We start from the raw sequence: 17,843 nt of genomic DNA on the forward strand, positions 1-17,843 counted from the left end.
GGAAACAGTGCTTTATTCGCAAATGTTTTCTGCCATATTCTAATTCTGTGCTTATGGTAAATTCCATTGTGTGATATAATGCAAGAACCTGAAACAGAAGATGCCGTCCTCTCCACATTGTCTGCTAAGATATATTAATTACTAGAATATTACAGCTTTGTTGAATTGAATCAAGGGTGCACTCATTTATGCAACAGTTCCTTTATACAAAATGGCTAATTTATTTATTTTACAGATATTAAAAACACATTTTCTTTCAATGAGCTGTACAAGTGAAAATTAAGAACGAAAAGTACAGTGCAGACAAATAAATAAATAAAGCGAGGAAAAATAACAGGAAATAAATGTCATTAAATAAGATGGATGCACGCACACACACACACACACACAGAACTGGTCCCCAAACTAAAGTGTGACTCAGTAAATACCAATAAAAGTTTGTCCATTGTTTGTGGCTATCAGTGTCTCCTCGATAACAGTTGAACTGTATTTCACCCTGGTAATAACATTATCCATCTTTTCTTTCTGCCTTTCAAATGCTCTTTTCCTCTTCTTACACATTACCCCACACACACACAGTCACTTAGCTTATGCTGCACTTTTTCAGACTGCCGTTCCTCTTGGTTTCCAGATTCACCTTCACATTTCTGAATCTAATCTGCAGTGTTTATTGATGTGGCTTTATGCAGCACCATTGACCGTGCATTAGTGATCTCATGCAACGTTTTGTGCTAAAAGCAAAAGGGATATAATCCAAAACTTGGGAAGTCGTGGCCTAATGGTTAGAGAGTCGGACTCCCAATCGAAAGGTTGTGAGTTCGAGTCCCGGGCCGGCAGGAATTGTGGGTGGGGGGAGTGCATGTACAGTTCTCTCTCCTCCCTCAATACCACGACTTAGGTGCCCTTGAGCAAGGCATCGAACCCCCAACTGCTCCCCGGGCGCCGCAGCATAAATGGCTGCCCACTGCTCCGGGTGTGTGCTCACAGTGTGTGTGTGTGTTCACTGCTCTGTGTGTGTGCATTTCGGATGGGTTAAATGCAGAGCACAAATTCTGAGTATGGGTCACCATACTTGGCTGAATGTCACTTCACTTCAACAGGTTCATACTTCTATAGAACCATTCTTTTTTTCTCCTCCTTCAAGGCCAGTTAAAAGAGAATAGGAAGAGGTAGACAATGCATCTAAATGTCAGGTCGCACAACAGTGGCTTCGAGTTTGGAGCTTTCATGGAGGAGCTCTATTATTCACTGTGTCTAAAAATAAATGCAGACCTATATGATTAAGCAGAACTAAATTTAAAGACATTTATAATGACTGAGGCCAAACAATGAAAGGAGTACTGTGGATTTGAACAACATGGACATCATCTGCTGCATTCTGCTTATTACCACAGACAGTAATTGAATTTCAGTGTATATAAACACATGGGAAACGTTTACAGGAAATAAACTCACAAAACATGCCATTTACAACCACATTTCTGTTATGAATATATAACTGCAACACTCATAAATTACGCATGTTAGCATAAGACAGAATCATTCTTAACACTCCTAAAAAGTTAACTCTGTCCCTGTCGTTTCCCTTGTGGAAAATAAGTGCAATCAATTGTATTGAAAGTGCACTGGTAGTGCATTTAAAATCTTAAAAGTACATTTTTAAAAACTGTATTTGCAGATAATATTAATTAAATAAAATGTAATGTCAGTGCACTTAAACACCTTTATGTTTCTTAGAACATTATATCAAATTAAATGTTTTATTTTAAAGTATATTTTAAATCATTTTGTTTTAAAGGGGTCACATGACGTAATAAAAATTTTTCCTTTGTCTTTGGAGTGTTACAAGCTCTTGGTGCATAACGAAGATCTGTAAAGTTGCAAAGACTAAATTCTCAAACCCAAAGAGATGTTCTTTATAGTTACGACTTGTCCATGGCCCCCTAAAACGCTTTATTTAAACACGCCCCCACGTTGACGTCACTGTGTGGGAATATTTGCATAACACCGCCCAAATGTTCACGCAAAGAAAGAAGGCGCAACTTTTATTCTCATTGTAGTATTGTTGTTGCCGCCGCCAACACGTCGTATTGACGCTGTGTGTTTCACTGTGAAAGCGAAACTACTTTGTTTGGCCTTCCAAAAGAGGATGATGTCCTCTTCGTCATGCCTGGAGCTGATCGGTGCTGGTCACTGAGGAAATATAGCGCCTCAACTTTGCGCTGTGGATCGCCAGATTGGCTTTAGCCATGGACGAACCAGAGTCCAGCCCCGGGGTCGTCATATGTGGTTGTGGCAAGCCCCCCGGCCGCACTGTTCTCAAGACCACCGGCAATTCCTCACTCTAGCCCGCCAGCCGCCAATCAATCTAGCACACATTTTCCTGAACCTGCAGTTCTGCATAGCCTACAATGGGTCTTTGCTTCAAAGCCTGTAAGTATTTTTTTTTTATATATTTAAAGAATTTGCCACTGGCGATTCAAATGTGAGTTTTAACCAGTGTAGAGTGACAGTGTGTCATTTCTCTGATCACAAATGCAGACATTGTTTTATGTACGCAACTCAATGCATAAAAAGACAGTATAAGCCATTATAATCAGTAATTATGTCCCGACTGGATGCAACAAATGCCTCATTTGTTATGGGTTTTATTGATTTTTTCTCATCGCGCTGGGAGACGGCATCACAGTATCTTAATGGATGTAACATTTCCATCACACGCTTGAGGTACTCAGCTAATCACAATGCACTGGATAGTTGACCAATCAGAGCACACCTCGCTTTTCAGAACGATGAGCTTGGTAAAAATCAACGTGTTTCAGAAAGCCGGGGCATAAAGAAGAAACAATAATGTACAGTACATGGAAAAGAATGTGTTTATTGAACCTTAAACCGCATAACCACATTAAAATACACAAAATAATGTTCTTTTTAGCAATATCATATGACCCCTTTAATAAACTTGTGTGTGTCTTAAAAAGGGAAAACTTGTTTTGATGTGTTGAATAACACTATTATAACAGATTATAATTTTAACTGTAGTGTGTTATGGGGTTATTATATTTAAAGTTAATATATTTTAAATGGTTTGAATTACAACTTAATTATTACAAAGCTGTTAATTATCATCATGTTTCCAGCTGGTGGGAATAACTTGCCTCAATAGAAACAATTCGAGCAGCCATTAAAAAAAAAAAAAACCTTCTGAAGATCTTTTTCATCAGCACCTGACCAATTAATAGCACGTACCTATTTTATTCATTTTTTTTTCTAATTCATATAATTCATAAAGCTTGCTATGTGTACTCTGCTAGACTGACTGAGACTTGTCACATCACTTGTATTCTGTTGCTCTCATGTTGGTCTGATTGCTTCTGTCTGTCTGTCTGTCTGTCTGTAAATGTCTGTATTTTACCCCATACATAAGTCTAAAGAGCACCATGTGTTACTGGGTCATATTGCAAAAGAGCAGCTACAAAGACAGAATCTAGACAATAACTGTAAATGTCAAGTGTGTTGCTCATAAGCCCCTGGGCCGGAGACGTCACAGAGGGCTTGTGTTATTCCCATGGTCCCCAGGCATCGGCACGCTTATCACACTGACGCCCTGCAAACTAAGACCTTGAGCCACAGATTACCACAGAAGCAAGCAAGCAAATAAATGTGTTTCCCCATAAGTGTGTCAATCTGGCTTCAGTACTGTATGTGTGTTTGTGTGTGTACAGGTTTATCGTCCATTGTGGGGTATTTTGATCATATAAAGGCTAGTAAAAGCTGAAATTAAATAATATTTTATCTGAAATTAAAAAAATGCAGGGGTAGGTTTAGGTTAGTGTATATATATATATATATATAGGGTTAGGGTTAGGGTTATATATATATATATATATAAACGGTACAAGTATAAGACAACAAGTCCCCACAAAGATGTGTGTGTGTGTGTGTGCTCCCTCACCAGTGTCCTGGTCACAGAGCTGTTCGCAGGGGTCAGTCGTTCTCTGGCCGCAGTAGTCTCTCACCCACTGGGTGGAGGTGTTGGTCTGGTAGTACAGGGTCAGCTTGGCTGGATTTAACCAGTTGGAGACATCCAGAAAACTGCCCATGCTCACTACAAAACTGCTTCCTATAGCAGAAACACAGAAAAACATACAGGTTTATCTTGTATCCTTCAAGGACAGCACACAGCATTTCTGCAATGTCCTGCACTGAAAAATATTTAGGACAGAGTTTGCTTTTAATAATGAACTACTATTAAATAATAGTAACACTGTAGTGTACGGACCAGTTTTCACTATTATCTAGTTGCTTATTAGCATGCATATTACTAGCACATTGGTTGTTTATTAGTATTTATAAAGCACATTTTAATGCCTTGTTCTGCATGAGAAATATTTTAGATCCTTTAATTCTACCCAATACCTAGACTTAACAACTACCTTACTAAATATTAATAAGCAGCAAATTAGTTTAGAAATGAGTTTGAGGCAAAAGTCTTACTTAATATTTAACTTACTTAAACTTACTTAACTTACTTAGTCTTACTTCAGCTTAACCGTACGAAGACAGAACTCCTGGTGATTCCAGCTAACCCATTGCTTCATCACAATTTCTCTATACAGCTGGGCTCATCAACCATTACTCCTTCGAGGACAGCTAGAAACCTAGGAGTTGTGATGGATCATCAGTTAAGCTTCACAGACCACATTGCTACAACTACCCGGTCCTGCAGGTTTGCCCTATACAACATTAGGAAGATTAGACCCTTCCTGTCAGAGCAAGCAACCCAACTTCTTGTCCAAGCTCTTGTTCTCTCCAGACTGGACTATTGTAATGCTCTCCTGGCGGGCCTTGCTGCATGTACCGTCAAACCTCTGCAATTGATCCAGAATGCAGCAGCGAGGGTTGTCTTCAATGAGCCAAAAAAGCTCACGTTACTCCTCTCCTCATCAGGTTACACTGGCTACCAGTAGCTGCTCGCATCAAATTCAAGGTACTGATGCTAGCCTACAAGACGACCACTGGCACGGCACCAACTTACCTAAACTCATTGGTTAAATCTTATGTGCCCTCCAGAAGTTTGCGCTCTGCAAGTGATCGACGCCTTGTGGTACCATCCCAAAGAAGTTCAAAATCACTCTCACAGACCTTTTCCTGGACTGTGCCCAGCTGGTGGAATGACCTCCCAATCTCAATTTGTACAGCTGAGTCTTTACTCATTTTCAAGAAACATCTAAAGACTCATCTTTTTCGCCTGCACTTAACCAACTAACACTAGCACTTTTCCTTTTCTTGTCTTTTCATTTTATAAAAAAAAAAAAAAAAAAAACCCTACCTATGCGTTCTATACTAGACTAACTGAGACTTGTCATGGCACTTGTATACTGTTGTTGTTCTCTTGTTGACCTGACTGCTTCTGTTGTTCTCATTTGTAAGTTGCTTTGGATAAAAGCGTCTGCTAAATGATTAAATGTAAATGTAATGTAAATGTAAATATTTAGTTAAAAGTGAGTGTCTTTTTAAAACACATTTTTTAAATGTGTTGTGCTCCTATTGAAAACAATGGTGGAAACACATCCTAAGACTAAGGGTATATCTTGAAACATCTAAAGATCTCAAAGCCTCTTTATGCAGTGGCTAAGATCAGTGTTCGAGAGTCCATCAAACAAACACTGAAAAAGAATGATGAGCAGTTCACTATCTGTCAAAGGCCAGTTCTCTCCCCAAAGCAGAATTAAACAGTGTTTCTAAATGTGTGTCTGTGTGTCCATCATTTCTCAGGATGACGTGTACATCTGACCTGTTCTGCTGATGTGTGAATTCAGCGCTTCCCAAAGATAAGGGACTTAAATTAAATTGCTGTGCTGCTTCATAATCCTGTCTGCCTTCTTAAACCCAAGAGCGGAGGCTGAGCAGGACGTGTGGACGCCTGCCAGACTGACACCCACTCAGAGACGCCCAGGAGTGGAGCAGAGACACAGGGATTTAACACAGCATGGCAGCTATTGTGCCTGAACTTCACAACACGCCAGTATGATGAGATGCAGCCAGAACAAAGTTCCTCCTGGAGGAAGAAGAACTGTCTAGCTAGCAGTCAACAAATATCTAGGGAAAACAAACAAACAAAAACAACAACAACAAAAAATTTACTTAAATATTTTTTTGTTGGCTGCATAAAATAATGATGCATGCAGTATACATATATATATATATATGTGTGTGTGTGTGTGTGTCTATATAAGGGTTGAATCAGTACGGTCAGGGCTTAAAAATGAAGTTTGTCCACAAGTGTGCACTCAAAATTTACCATGCATTATACTTCTATGTAAAACCTGATTGCATATTATGCCCTTTATGAAATCCTCATAAACAGGAAGGCTATAGCATAAGCTAAATTTACAGCTCAGAGCAATGGACCATGTCTGAAATGAGTTTGACAAATGGGTGGGGGTTTCAGAGAAAACGTTTGTGTGAGTGTGTGTGTGTGTGTGTGTGTGTGTGTGTAAGTGCACATTTAACAGAGAGAGAGAGATGACCTTCTGAATACCACAGAAGAAACAATCAGCCACTGAATTTGAGTGAACAAGTTTAATTAGGAACCTGTTGCTGGTGACTGTGACCTCTTCAAACTTCAGACTAATGTAAGTATACTAAGTATAGATACTAATTATATAACCTTTTCATAAGTTATGTGCAAAGTGTGGGCTAATACGAGTGATCTGAAAATTTAGATTGTCTGCATCTTCTAAAAAAAACCACAACAGATGGAGCCCATGACCCTCAGCAAACCTACCGGAGTACGTATGACAAATCACCTAGAAAACATGCTCTCTAAATTGAGATATGTGTGTGTGTGTGTGTGTGTGTGTGTGTTGTTATACTTTTGAGAATTAAATGTCCTCACTAACATTTTTTTCCTAACATTTGTGAGGAAATATTATGCATCTTTACTAATTAAAAAGGTTCATAAATCAGCCAAATTACACTTGTATTTAATCTAATGATGTACAGGTTTTTGCGAGAGCTGTTTGATTGGTCAGGTATGACAGAAAATATAAAATGAATAAAAAAAAAAAAAAAAAAAAAAAAAAAAAAACAATGGAAGCCTTTTTAGATGTCCTCACATAATATATCTTCTAAGATCTGTGTGTGTGTGTTATTAAGTCTTTAACACTTAAACCACCAGGGGTTGTTGTATACCTAAAACCACCCACAGGTCAAATTTACCCATGCACATGACTACTGTTTAGATATGGCTAAGAAATGTATTATGTCACTGTATTATACCATTGTCTTCACAAGGTAATGTCTATAAGTCATAAAATGCTTATTTTTAGTCATTAACTATGTTTGTGTCCTTATGTTTTATGTTCAAGGCTATTTTAATCAGTCTTCACAAATAACTTTTCATAAAGTAATATAGGAATATAAATATATAATTTATTATTATTATTATATATATATATTTTTTTTTTCAGGAAAAGAGCAGACTGGAATAACAGCAAATTATGAAAATTGTACAAAAAATAATTAATCCAAAGTTTGAACATTTCTGAGTAAAACATCAGAAACATCATCATTTGAATGTGTGTCGTGTTACTGTTTACAGTAATTCTACAGTAAGCACGAAAATAAGTGAAAATAGGCATTATATGGATAAATTTGACCTGCCGGCGCTTACAGTTTACGCTTACATATATTTGTTAATTTTTGAAACATAGGAAATTGGAAATAACCCAATTTTAGTAAAAGTCAATGGCTGGGAGACTTGGATATTTTATTTAAAATCTCTTATGTGCATATGAAAAAGTTTTACCCCGTGGCAGTTCTAATGTTAAAAATATATTTCTCAGTTCAGTAAAACAGTAACCTTCCTATGGAGGTTTCAGCAACCAGACAAAATCAGCAACAATAACAATATGTGACTCATATACAGTATCGGGTATCTGGGAGGCAACAAATCAGCTGCCTATTGGCCAAGATATACAAAAGAGGAATTGGGGCTGGATAGGTCACACTCTCCGCAAGAGCAGGCACTGGAGTGGAACCCACAAGGAAAGGGAAGAGTGGGTAGGCCAAAACAGACTTTGTGACGATGCACGGAAGCAGAGATGAAGGCAGCCGGATGGTCATGGGCCCAGCTGAAGAGAGTCGCCCAAAACAAAGTGCCCTGGAAAATTGATGTTGAAGCCCTATTCTCCTTCATGTAGTCAGCAGAATAAGAAGATCCAGTATCACCATACTGAAGATCCACCATAGCAAAGAAACTGCACTTGTTAAAATTACAAATGACCTGCTTCTTGCGTCAGATCAAGGCTGCATCTCATTTCTAGTTTTACTTGATCTTAGTGCTGCGTTCGACACCATAGATCATGACATACTCATAGATCGATTACAAAACTATACAGGTATACAGGTTTAGATCCTACCTGTCCTATCGCTACCATTTTGTTTACTTAAATGGGGAGTCATCTCATTTATCATCAGTAAAATATGGAGTGCCACAAGGATCCATCCTAGGTCCCCTTCTATTTTCAATATACATGTTGCCCCTTGGTAATATTATTAGAAAATACGGAATTAGCTTCCACTGTTATGCTGATGATAATCAGCTATATATCTCAACGAGACCAGATGAAACTTCTAAATTATCTAAGCTAACAGAGTGTGTTAAAAATGTAAAAGATTGGATGACCAATAATTTTCTCCAATTACATTCGGATAAGACAGAGATATTAATTATTGGACCAAAAAACACTACACAGAATCTTGTAGATTACAATCTGCAACTAGACAGATGTACTGTTACTTCTCCTACAGTCAGAAATCTGGGTGTTATATTAGAAAGCAACTTGTCTTTTGAAAATTTCCCATGTTACAAAAACTAAATTCTTCCATCTTAGAAACATTGCCAAGCTACGAAACATGTTGTCTGTTTCTGATGCAGAAAAGCTAGTCTATGCATTCATGACCTCTAGACTGGACTATTGTAATGCACTTCTAGGTGGTTGTCCTGCTTCTTCAATAAACAAGCTACAGGTAGTCCAAAATGCAGTGGCTAGAGTCCTTACCAGGTCAAGAAAATATGATCATATTACCCCAATTTTACAGTCTCTGCACTGGCTACCTATTAAGTTCCGTATCAGTTACAAATTATCATTACTTACCTATAAGGCCCTAAATGGTTTAGCTCCTGTGTACCTAACTAGCCTTCTACCACGCTACAATCCATCACGCTCCCTAAAGTCACAAAACGCTGGACATTTGGTAGTTCCTAGGATAGCAAAGTCCACTAAAGGAGTTAGACCTTTTTTCACATTTGGCTCCTAATCTCTGGAATAGCCTTCCTGATAATGTTCGGGGTTCAGACACACTCTCTCTGTTTAAATCTAGATTAAAAACGCATCTCTTTCGCCAAGAATTTGAATAATGTATCTTAAATTGTGAGTATAGTTGTATGTGATCAAATGTGCATTCTTATTCTTTAGCTTGGGTTAAACTAATTAATTTTACTTTGTTGGAACAGCAGCTATGTTAATGATGTCTCTATTTGTTTCTATGTTTTGCCACAGGATTTACATCTTACATTTACATACATAACTAGGATTTACACAAGCTCCAGTTTGGATCCAGAACACCTGAGAAGAGATGATGCTGACCCCAGATGATGCTAACCCTGAATCAACAACAGAACTAACAAAAATTGCTACAAGTGTGACTGCATCATATAATAATTATTAATTATTAATAATATTAATAATGTTCATCATCTGGCTGACTACGACTTGTATACATTTTTCTACAAATCCTGTCATGCGTGCACAAACTGACAGTCACCACTTATAAGCTATTACTAAATATTGTAGAAACATAATTTTCTGTAAAGTTGCTTTGTAACGATTTGTATTGTAAAAAGCGCTATACAAATAAACTTGAATTGAACTGAATTGAAATATCAGAATATGCTGCCCATGGCATCTGCAATTTAGGTCGGCCCAATACAAGCAGCTGCAGTTTCTCTATTAACCGTTTTGTTTTGTTTCTTTCATCAAATCACTCAGATTTAAGACAGATTCAAAATATTATTATATTAAATATAAATGATAATTTCACATCTTGTATTAACAGGAAACAATTGTGTACTGTATGTGTGTGTATGTTGATCACGATTGCTCTCTGAGGGTTAAAGCAGCCTCTCTGACAGATGGTCCAGTATCTCTAAACTGCAGTATCAGCATCACATGGCTTCTGCTCGCTCTCACCCTGTGACACACTGCTACAACAACAGACATCTTTGCTTTCTTCTGAAAGTTTAAGAGACTGGAATTTCAGAGTTATATCTAAACATAAATTCAGATCTGAGCAGAAATGAACTCATAAGACCTAAGACAATTCATTTTCACTCAGTCTCTCTCTCTAAAACACTGACAAACTGCCCAAGCTAAATCAGATTTAGCATGCAATTTCAGAAAATCTTTCAAAATCCATAAATAGCCATTTATTTTATTTTATTTATGTATTTATTTTTCTCCTACTGTATGCATTTTGATGTTGGCACTACATAACTAGCTCCATATGCGTGGCTTTTTGAAATAGTAAACTTTCTCAGTAGCGGACCCAGTAAAGCATTGCACTTTACTATTTTAGTACTATTTTCAAAAGCCTAGAATACTTTCATAATGGTGCATGATTTGTAGACTAATACATTTGATACATTTTGATGTTTGCATTGCAGCCCCCTGAAACATGAGCCACTTAAAGATGCTGTATGCAAGTTTTTGACTCTACTAAAGCATAAAATTACCATAATAATATTTTTGCAGATATTTGAGAAACATGCTAAGGTAACATACTTGTTTATCTGAAAAACAATGCACCAGTCAGTTATTCTCCTTTGTTTTGGTTTGTGGAACCCACCCACTGCCAGTTTACGCAATTGTATTTCGGCACCCCGGGTTGCCAGTTGGCGGAAAACAGCGTATTTCATCTCATACATCCTGAAGTCCGCTCTTTCCTGTTGGTGTCTTCAATCCGGCAACCTGTGCATGTGTCAAGTCTGAGGAGGAGGGGCCGGATCAAAAAAACCCTCCCCAATATTTAGATTTTGGACTGCAATACCTACAGTAGTTCAATTCTACATACTGCACCTTTACACAGATAAATCTGAAGGCAATGTTAGTTCACTTGGAAAGTATAATTTTGCCTTCTGACACCAAGGTTGTTTATTCAAATGCATGAACTAATAAACAGTATAAAGATTCTTTGAACACAATGTAAGTCACTTTAGATACAAGTGTCTCCTAAATACATCACAGTAAACATAAAAAGGCCTATAATTCACCATGTTGGTATCAGGTAAATTAATGCTGATATCATTAAAATTTTGTTTGTTATGTTGTTCTGAACCTCCTTTAATGTATTAAAAAGGCACTACGAAAAGAAAAGAAAAGGTTTCTAAGCGTCTTAAAATAATTCAGTGTGGCTGTCTGTAGATTGCTCACCGTCAGCGATGAAGTGTTCAGGAACATGGAGCGTGACCTTGACGGTGAGAGGACAGGACGTTTGCGAGCCATACACGACCGCCACGACACACGTGCTGACCGTGATCAGTGTTAACGTGGCCTTGCTCATGGGACTCTGAGGGCAGCCTGTGGGAAAAGACAGAAGAACACGATTATACAGATCAGACTCCTGCTGTGACATTATTTCTCATGATGTCACACCTCTCCCACTCACCATCAAATAAACTGCTGCCTTCCACCATTATCAGTATTATTGTTCAAAAGTTGTGTCTTTGCTATGACTGTTATAAAAAAAAATAGTTTCTTCTACTTACAATATTATGAACTAAACAATATTATGAAAACATTATTACAATTTCAAATAATGTTTTGTAAAATGTCATGTGATGTAAAGCTGAATTTTCAGAATTATAACTCCAGTCTTCAGTGTCACACGATCCTTCAGAAATCATTCTAATATGCCGGTTTGCTAAAAAAAACTATGTTTAAGTGTAACACTCTCTGGAATGATTCTGTTTACTCACACTAATCTCAATGTTTCAAAAGCTTTCCTTTTTTAGTTGCTTATGAAAAATGTTGATTCTGAATCATTCTCCACAGTTTAATCATGTCACTGTCTAATAGAATACATTCTCCACTTGGAATACATCCTTCCAATGGAACGTTCTATAAACCTTGCCTGGGTGAGCAACAACAACCAGAAGAGGGGCGGAGCTTAGCCAAAGGTCAGTTTGGACCACTTAATACAGCAAGCAAGCAGCTCTAATGCTTCATTAAAACAAGGAAAGACAAGCGTCCTGATGCTTTCTGAGGACAGCCTGGCCATAAATTGAATCCTCAAGCTCTCTGTGGAGTGTATGTGGGAGAGAGAGAGTGTTTATTCCCACGTCTCACAGCTCTGTGATGATGATCAGATTTATGTAACAAAAAAGCTTTAAGTCCAACAGCAGTTATTCGTCTGTGAGATAGAGGTTAAACTAAAACTCTAATATCCACATCTAGTAAGAATCGACAAATAGGTTTTAACAGCTTTGTACCAGTGTTTGTACTGTTTTTGTTAGTTTTTCCTGTTTTTTGTTTAACAAACACAATCAGTTTCACCAGGGATGAACTGCTGAACATTCGGCAGAACACACCACAGGATATTTTTCCAGATTTCAATTATACAGACGTTTTACTGAACATTGTTAGCAGAGGAGCAGCGGCGCTGATCAAATGCTTCAGGACACGCAGATGGGGAAAGCGAGCGGGAGCGCTCGTCAGACTCAGGAAAGCGCGGATTTTGAACGCCGTTGCCTAGCATCCATCTGGCAAATCTCCACTCTCTACCCAACAAAACGGATGAATTCCTTCTGCTCTCTCGGACAAATAATGATTACTCACACTCTGCTGCTCTGCGTTTCACGGAAACCTGGCTGAATGACGCCATACCGGACAGCACGCTCCATCTTCCGGGCTTTCAGCCGTTTAGAGCGGATTGCGAACCAGAAGCAACGGGGAAATCGAGCGGCGGCGGGACATGCTTTTACATCAATGAACGGTGGTGTACAGATGTAACTGTATTAAAGAAGATGTGCTGTCCTGATCTAGAAATGCAGTTTGTCAACTGCAAGCCGTTCTATTCGCCGCGGGAGTGTCACTCGTTCATTCTGGTGAGTGTTTACATCTCTCCGCAAGCGCACGTGAGCTCAGCTTTACAGAAACTCGCTGATCAGATCACAGACACAGAACAACAACACCCGGACTCTGTTTTAATCATTCTTGGGGACTTTAATAAAGCCAATCTCTCCCGTGAACTGCCAAAATACAGACAGCATGTTACATGTTCCACCAGAGACAGTAATATATTGGATCACTGTTACACCACAATAAAGGATGCATATCACTCTGTTCCATGAGCAGCTTTGGAACTTTCTGATCACTGTCTGGTTCATCTTATACCGACCTATAGGCAGAAACTAAAATCTGCTAAACCTGTAGGAAAGACTGTGAAGAGATGGACCAGCGAAACAGAGCAGGATTTACAAGCTTGTTTTGACCTCACTGATTGGAGTGTTTTTGAAGCTGCTACCACCGATCTGGATGAACTCACAGAGACTGTAACATTCTATATTAGTTTCTGTGAGGACATATGCATTCCTACCAGGACTTATTTAACATTCAACAATGATAAGCCATGGTTTACAGTAAAACTCAGACATCTTCGTCAGGCCAAAGAGGATGCCTACAGAAATGGGGACAGGGTTTTGTACAAACAGGCCAGGAACACACTGAACAAAGAGATTAGAGCGGCTAAAAAGACCTACGCTAAAAAGTTGGAAGACCAGTTTACTTCCAACGACTCAACTTCAGTTTGGAGAGGACTGAGAGCCATCACTAACTACAAGACACCATCCCCTTGCACTGAGGCTAATCAACGACTTGCTAACGACCTGAATGAGTTTTATTGTAGATTTGAAACCCCCAACACCCATTCTGACCATCTCCCTACACATCCATTAACACCTCCTGTAATCCCCCTCTCCTTACCTCCTGCTCTTCAAATCTGTGAAGATGATGTGTGCCAGTTCTTCAAGAAGAACAAAAGAAGAAAAGCACCAGGCCCAGATGGCGTTACACCAGCCTGTCTGAAATTCTGTGCTGACCAGCTGGCCCCCATCTTTTCACAGATCTTCAAAAGATCCCTGGAGTTGTGTGAAGTGCCTTCCTGCTTCAAACGTCCACCATAATCCCCATTCCAAAGAAACCCAAGATAACCGGATTTAACGACTACAAAACTGTGGCTCTAACCTCTGTCGTCATGAAGTCGTTTGAAAAACTGGTTCTGGCTTATCTGAAGGACATCACTGGATCCTTACTGGACCCCCTGCAGTTTTCTTACTGAGTAAACAGGTCCGTGGATGATGCAATCAACATGGGATTGCACTTCATCCTGCAACATCTGGACAAAACAGGGACTTATGTGAGGATCCTGTTTGTGGACTTTAGTTCGGCTTTCAACACCATCATCCCAACAGCCCTTCAGACCAAACTGACCAAGCTCTCTGTTCCTAGCACTATCTGTCAGTGGATCACCAGCTTTCTGACAGATAGGCAACAGTTAGTGAGGCTGGGGAAGTTCATGTCAAACGGCTGCTCCACCAACACTGGTGCCCCTCAGGGATGTGTTCTCTCCCCTCTGCTCTTTTTCCTGTACACCAACGACTGCACCTCTAAAGACCCCTCTGTCAAGCTGCTGAAGTTTGCAGATGACACTACAGTCATTGGCATCATCCAGGACGGTGATGAGTCTGCTTACAGACAAGAGGTTGAACAGCTGGCTGTCTGGTGCAGTCTTAACAACCTGGAGCTGAACACGCTTAAAACAGTGGAGATGATCGTGGACTTTAGGAGAAACCCCCCTGCACTTCCCTCACTCACCATCATGAACAGCACTGTGACTGCAGTGGAGTCATTCAGATTCCTGGGAACCACCATTTCTCAGGACCTGAAGTGGGACAATCACATTGACTCTATTGTGAAAAAGGCCCAACATAGGTTGTACTTCCTTCACCAGCTGAGTAAGTTAAACCTGCCACAGGAGCTGCTGAAACAGTTCTACTCAGCCATCATTGAGTCTTTACTGTGTACTTCAATAACTGTCTGGTTTGGTTCAGCAACAAAATCAGACATCAGAAGACTACAGAGAACTGTTCAGACTGCTGAGAGGATTATTGGTGCTCCCCTGCCCACCCTTCAAGAACTCTATACATCCAGAGTGAGGAAAAGGGCTCAGAAAATCACTCTGGATCCCTCACATCCAAGTTACCCCATCTTTGAACTTTTGCCATCTGGCCGGCGCCTCAGAGCTGCAAATATCAGGACAGTCAGGCACAAGAACAGTTTCTTCCCACAGGCAATCTACCTAATGAGCAGTTAAATGTTCTCCACTTATGCTTATGCAATAAAAAGGTGCAATATCCTTATATGTATTTGTTACCCCTCCATCCTAGTACATCCCTGCATCTTACTCAATCCTATTCCATTATCAATTATAGAAAAATTGTTTATACACTTATTTATTATTTATTTATTTATTTATTTTTTTTGTCTGTGTGTTGTTGTCTCTGTGTACTGGAAGCTTATGTCACTAAAACAAATTCCTTGTATGCGCAAGCATACTTGGCAATAAAGATCTTTCTGATTCTGATTCTGATTCTAATAGAGGGCCTGGTGGGGTGAAATAAAAAGTGAAAGTTACTTTTCTTCAAGCAACTTCAAGAACCTGAGATTTCTGTAAATTGCATCCAGAGATCTCACAGATGCTTATATTAGTTTAGTTATCTCTGCCGTGTTCAGCGCTGCTCCAAGGGGTCACACCTAGCGTGTTCTTCACAGTGCAACATTCACAGTATCTCACGTCTCTTCCAGAACAATCTGTTCCTAACTGTAGCCGTCGGTGAACAGCCCACAATTATTAGCACAATCTTGACTGGAGATCCAGAAGATATTTTAAAAAAATTACAATGGGCTCTGAACATGTTGATTTGAAACTGGTGGACATGAACACAGGTAAACAAATGTGTAAAACAATCAAAAATGAGATGATGGAACCATCTGGAAGTGGTTCTGAACTCATGAATAATTGTTAAAATTAATAATTAATTAATGTTAGCTAAAATCCATGAATAATATTAACAGTCACAACTTGACGTGATTGTAATAATGCATTTCATAAATGTTTAAATTACAAAAGCTATGATTAATAAGTGATTTAGAAATATTTAAACCAGTAGTTCATGTTAGTAATGCAGTTTAATAATGAAAACAAATGGAACCTTATTGTAAAGTGTTGCACATTATTTTATAGGCCAATTTGCATGACACAATTTAAAATCGAAACTTGACTTGGATACATTGATAGGAAATAAAATCAGGCAATTAAAAAAAGCAAAGAGAGATCAAAGCCTTGAATCCTTTTAAAATCATTTATACTATACCTACTTTGTATATGTTTTATATACTTTTATACAGAAGTTACATTGTAATGCCTGTTTTTATAAGTGAGTCATTGTATTATTCACTGATTTATTCAAAAACACTGAATCACTACTGTGTGTTCCTCTGTGTTGTAATGGTTATGTGGTTTGGAACAATTCTTGTTAGATGTATAAAACTGTCAATACTGAGGCCAAAATCTAAATTACTTAATGTTCAATTGTTTTATTTTATTATTTTTTTCGCACAAATTTTCTACAGTTTCTCTCCCTACAACTCACATAAATTCACTGAATAGGTTTTATTTTTTTATTTTTTTCCGCCTTCACACACACACACGCACAGATATATATATATATGCAGTTTTGATCCACTGGCTTGTAGAGTCATTCTTCAGAATCATGCATATTCAAGAACTATTCTGAGCTAAATTCTTAATAAGAACCCTACATCAATCCCAATAGCAATGTTGTTATTGGCCCAAAACACAATACAATTGACTTTGAATAAAGTGATGTCGTGCAAAAGCATTTAACAGGATTGTTGTAATGTTGTCTTCCAATTAGAATGTATGATTTATTACAAGACATGCACAAATAAATGCAATGATGTAACAAGATCTTACTAATGTAGCCCATTTTCAAACTTAAGCACATTAATTCCAAACCAACTGTGACGGGATTGAAATAACACATTTGGGCTTGTAGGGTTTATAAATAACTATTGCTACCTACATGTTTAGGTTTTGTCAAGGTTCGCCTACTGGAGATGAAGAAGCATGGAGACGAAGAGGATTAACATACAATAGTCTTTATTTTACCAAATAAGGGAGGACATGGAACAGATAGGAACTCACATGTACGAAGAGGGGTAGACATATAATATCGGACAAAGAACTCTGAACAAAACTCTCCTTAAGAACATAATCAGGAGAAGACGAGACACACCTGGAATCAAATTGGAAACAATCAGGTAGCAGGAACAGGAAGATAGCCAAATAAGGGCATATAGACACAAGAGGGGAAAACTAGGGAGGAAAACAACAAAACGGGAACACAAGTCTGACAGGTTTAGGTTTAGAAATTTAAGAATCTCCATTGAATAACCCATGTTTATTGACCACTTATCTAGAAAGCAACCATCTGTGTATTTGTTAGTTAGTTAGTATGGCATTAGCTTAAATGGCACTGCTTACTGAAAATGAACCAGCTATTTTTTTTCCCTGAATATTTTTTGCAAAAAAATCCCATTATACTGACAAATTATATTAAATATTTCAACAATGATTCATATGCATGACTAATACATAAATAACTTAAAGATGCATAAAGGGAGGAATACTGCAGT

General features: G+C 38.4%; 1 protein-coding gene across 3 annotated transcripts in view; it reads right to left on the reverse strand.

Annotated features, from left to right (window-relative positions):
- The window catches only part of LOC132132764 (astrotactin-2-like), a 498,987-nt gene that overhangs the window by 223,309 nt on the left and 257,835 nt on the right, over positions 1 to 17,843 (reverse strand). For all 3 annotated transcript variants that reach the window (XM_059545295.1, XM_059545288.1, XM_059545303.1), the window contains 2 exons: positions 11,499 to 11,645; positions 3,956 to 4,123 (listed from right to left, as the gene is read on the reverse strand). In XM_059545295.1, the coding sequence (XP_059401278.1) occupies positions 3,956 to 4,123; positions 11,499 to 11,645 (315 nt within the window). The remainder of the gene's footprint in view (positions 1 to 3,955; positions 4,124 to 11,498; positions 11,646 to 17,843) is intronic.

This window comes from Carassius carassius, chromosome 4, assembly GCF_963082965.1.
Source record: "Carassius carassius chromosome 4, fCarCar2.1, whole genome shotgun sequence".
Lineage (NCBI taxonomy): Eukaryota > Metazoa > Chordata > Actinopteri > Cypriniformes > Cyprinidae > Carassius > Carassius carassius.